Source organism: Nematolebias whitei, chromosome 22, assembly GCF_014905685.2.
Source record: "Nematolebias whitei isolate Nwh7 chromosome 22, NemWhi1, whole genome shotgun sequence".
Classification (NCBI taxonomy): domain Eukaryota; kingdom Metazoa; phylum Chordata; class Actinopteri; order Cyprinodontiformes; family Rivulidae; genus Nematolebias; species Nematolebias whitei.
The window spans coordinates 839,873-841,372 of NC_056519.1; the positions used below are offsets into that span (position 1 = coordinate 839,873).

Here is a 1,500-nt window from a genome sequence, read left to right on the forward strand (position 1 = left end):
ATGTTTTGTCTCCTGCAGAAGACAAGAGACCAAACATGTTTTGTCTCTCAGTGTTGCACTGTGGAACGAGGCCGAGCCTTTACAGACAGCAGCCACAAGAGGGCGCACTAAACTGAAACTGGCACCAAACTATCTTGCAATTAGGACAAAATCTATAAAACTTTGGTTTTTAAAGTCACAGTGAAAAATAAAAGTCGCACTAACATTGCAAAATTGATATCAACATAATAAAAGATTTACGACTTAAATAATTACATTTTCAAAGAGAAAGAAAAAAGTCACCAACATCGTCCTTACACTGCTTACCCTGGCATGCATGGAGGCAGAGTGAGGAAGAGGAAGGTCCCAGAGCGCAATGACATCATTTCTGCCTTTGACACTTTTCAAAATAAAGGACAACATAAAATTCACAAACTTTGATTCAGCCTTTGTTTCTACAGTTAGTCCCATTGATCCTCGAGGACTCTTTAAAGAGAGACCTGATTTAACAAAGACAGACAACAACAACAACAACAATCATTATACAAACATATTTTTAATACAGAAAAGTGAACAAATACTTGGGAGTTCATTTTATAACTCCATTACATCATAATCTAGTTGTACACTAGTTTCAGGGCGTGTACACGATGAGTAGTTTTTAAAATCTCAAATATTTGAACGTTGTCGTTCAAACACCCACAAATAATCAGAAAATCCCACGAAGCATGCAACACCTCGCACACTTTCCATCAACCCCCCAGCCATGACTGTTGTTATACACCACCCGACTGTTCAAAGTTAATCTGTGCACTTCTGTGTGCTGTTTAGGTCAGCAGGTCCTGGGTCTGGTGGAGAACCAGAGTGACTGGTACCTGGGGAACCTGTGGAAGAACCACCGACCCTGGCCAGCTCTGGGCCGAGGCTTCAACACGGGTGAGTTCATCGTCTGGTTCTGGTCGGGCTCATGACAGAAACACATTCAACGCTCAAGAACTCCAGGTGGACCCATTTCCAACAGGAAGGACCTTCTCAACGTGGCTTCCATCTTGTAAATGTCGTGTTCACGCCAACACTTTCATCTCAACCGTTACTCGTCCGTCAGTAGAACACGGACCTCTGGGGGACTTGTGGTTTGAGTTGTTTTGAGATGGTGCTCAGGCATCAGCTCATCGGTGCTCCAGAATTAAACCAAACTGCAGTCGTTTAAACATCTGTCTACGAAAAGTACGACCCCTGAACTAGTGACCACACGGAGGGACGAGTCAACGCTTCCATCATGGTCACGATCGTACAAACCATACACTGGACTGGAGCGGGTCACGGACTGCTGTACGTTTATCCATCCATCCATCTGTCCATCCATCTGTCATTCATCGATCCATCCATCCATCTGTCCATCCATCTGTCATTCATCCATCCATCCATCAATCCATCTGTCCATCTGTCCATCCATCTGTCATTCATCGATCCATCCATCCATCTGTCATTCATCGATCCATCCATCCATCTGTCCATCCA

At 44.0% G+C, this 1,500-nt stretch overlaps 1 protein-coding gene across 1 annotated transcript in view; it reads left to right on the plus strand.

The window, feature by feature from the left end:
- LOC119428419 (LARGE xylosyl- and glucuronyltransferase 1) overlaps positions 1–1,500 on the plus strand; it is a gene marked incomplete at its 3' end in the record, with an annotated part of 106,286 nt that overhangs the window by 24,445 nt on the left and 80,341 nt on the right. The window contains 1 exon segment of the mRNA XM_037696100.1: positions 811–915. Within this exon segment, the coding sequence (XP_037552028.1) occupies positions 811–915 (105 nt within the window).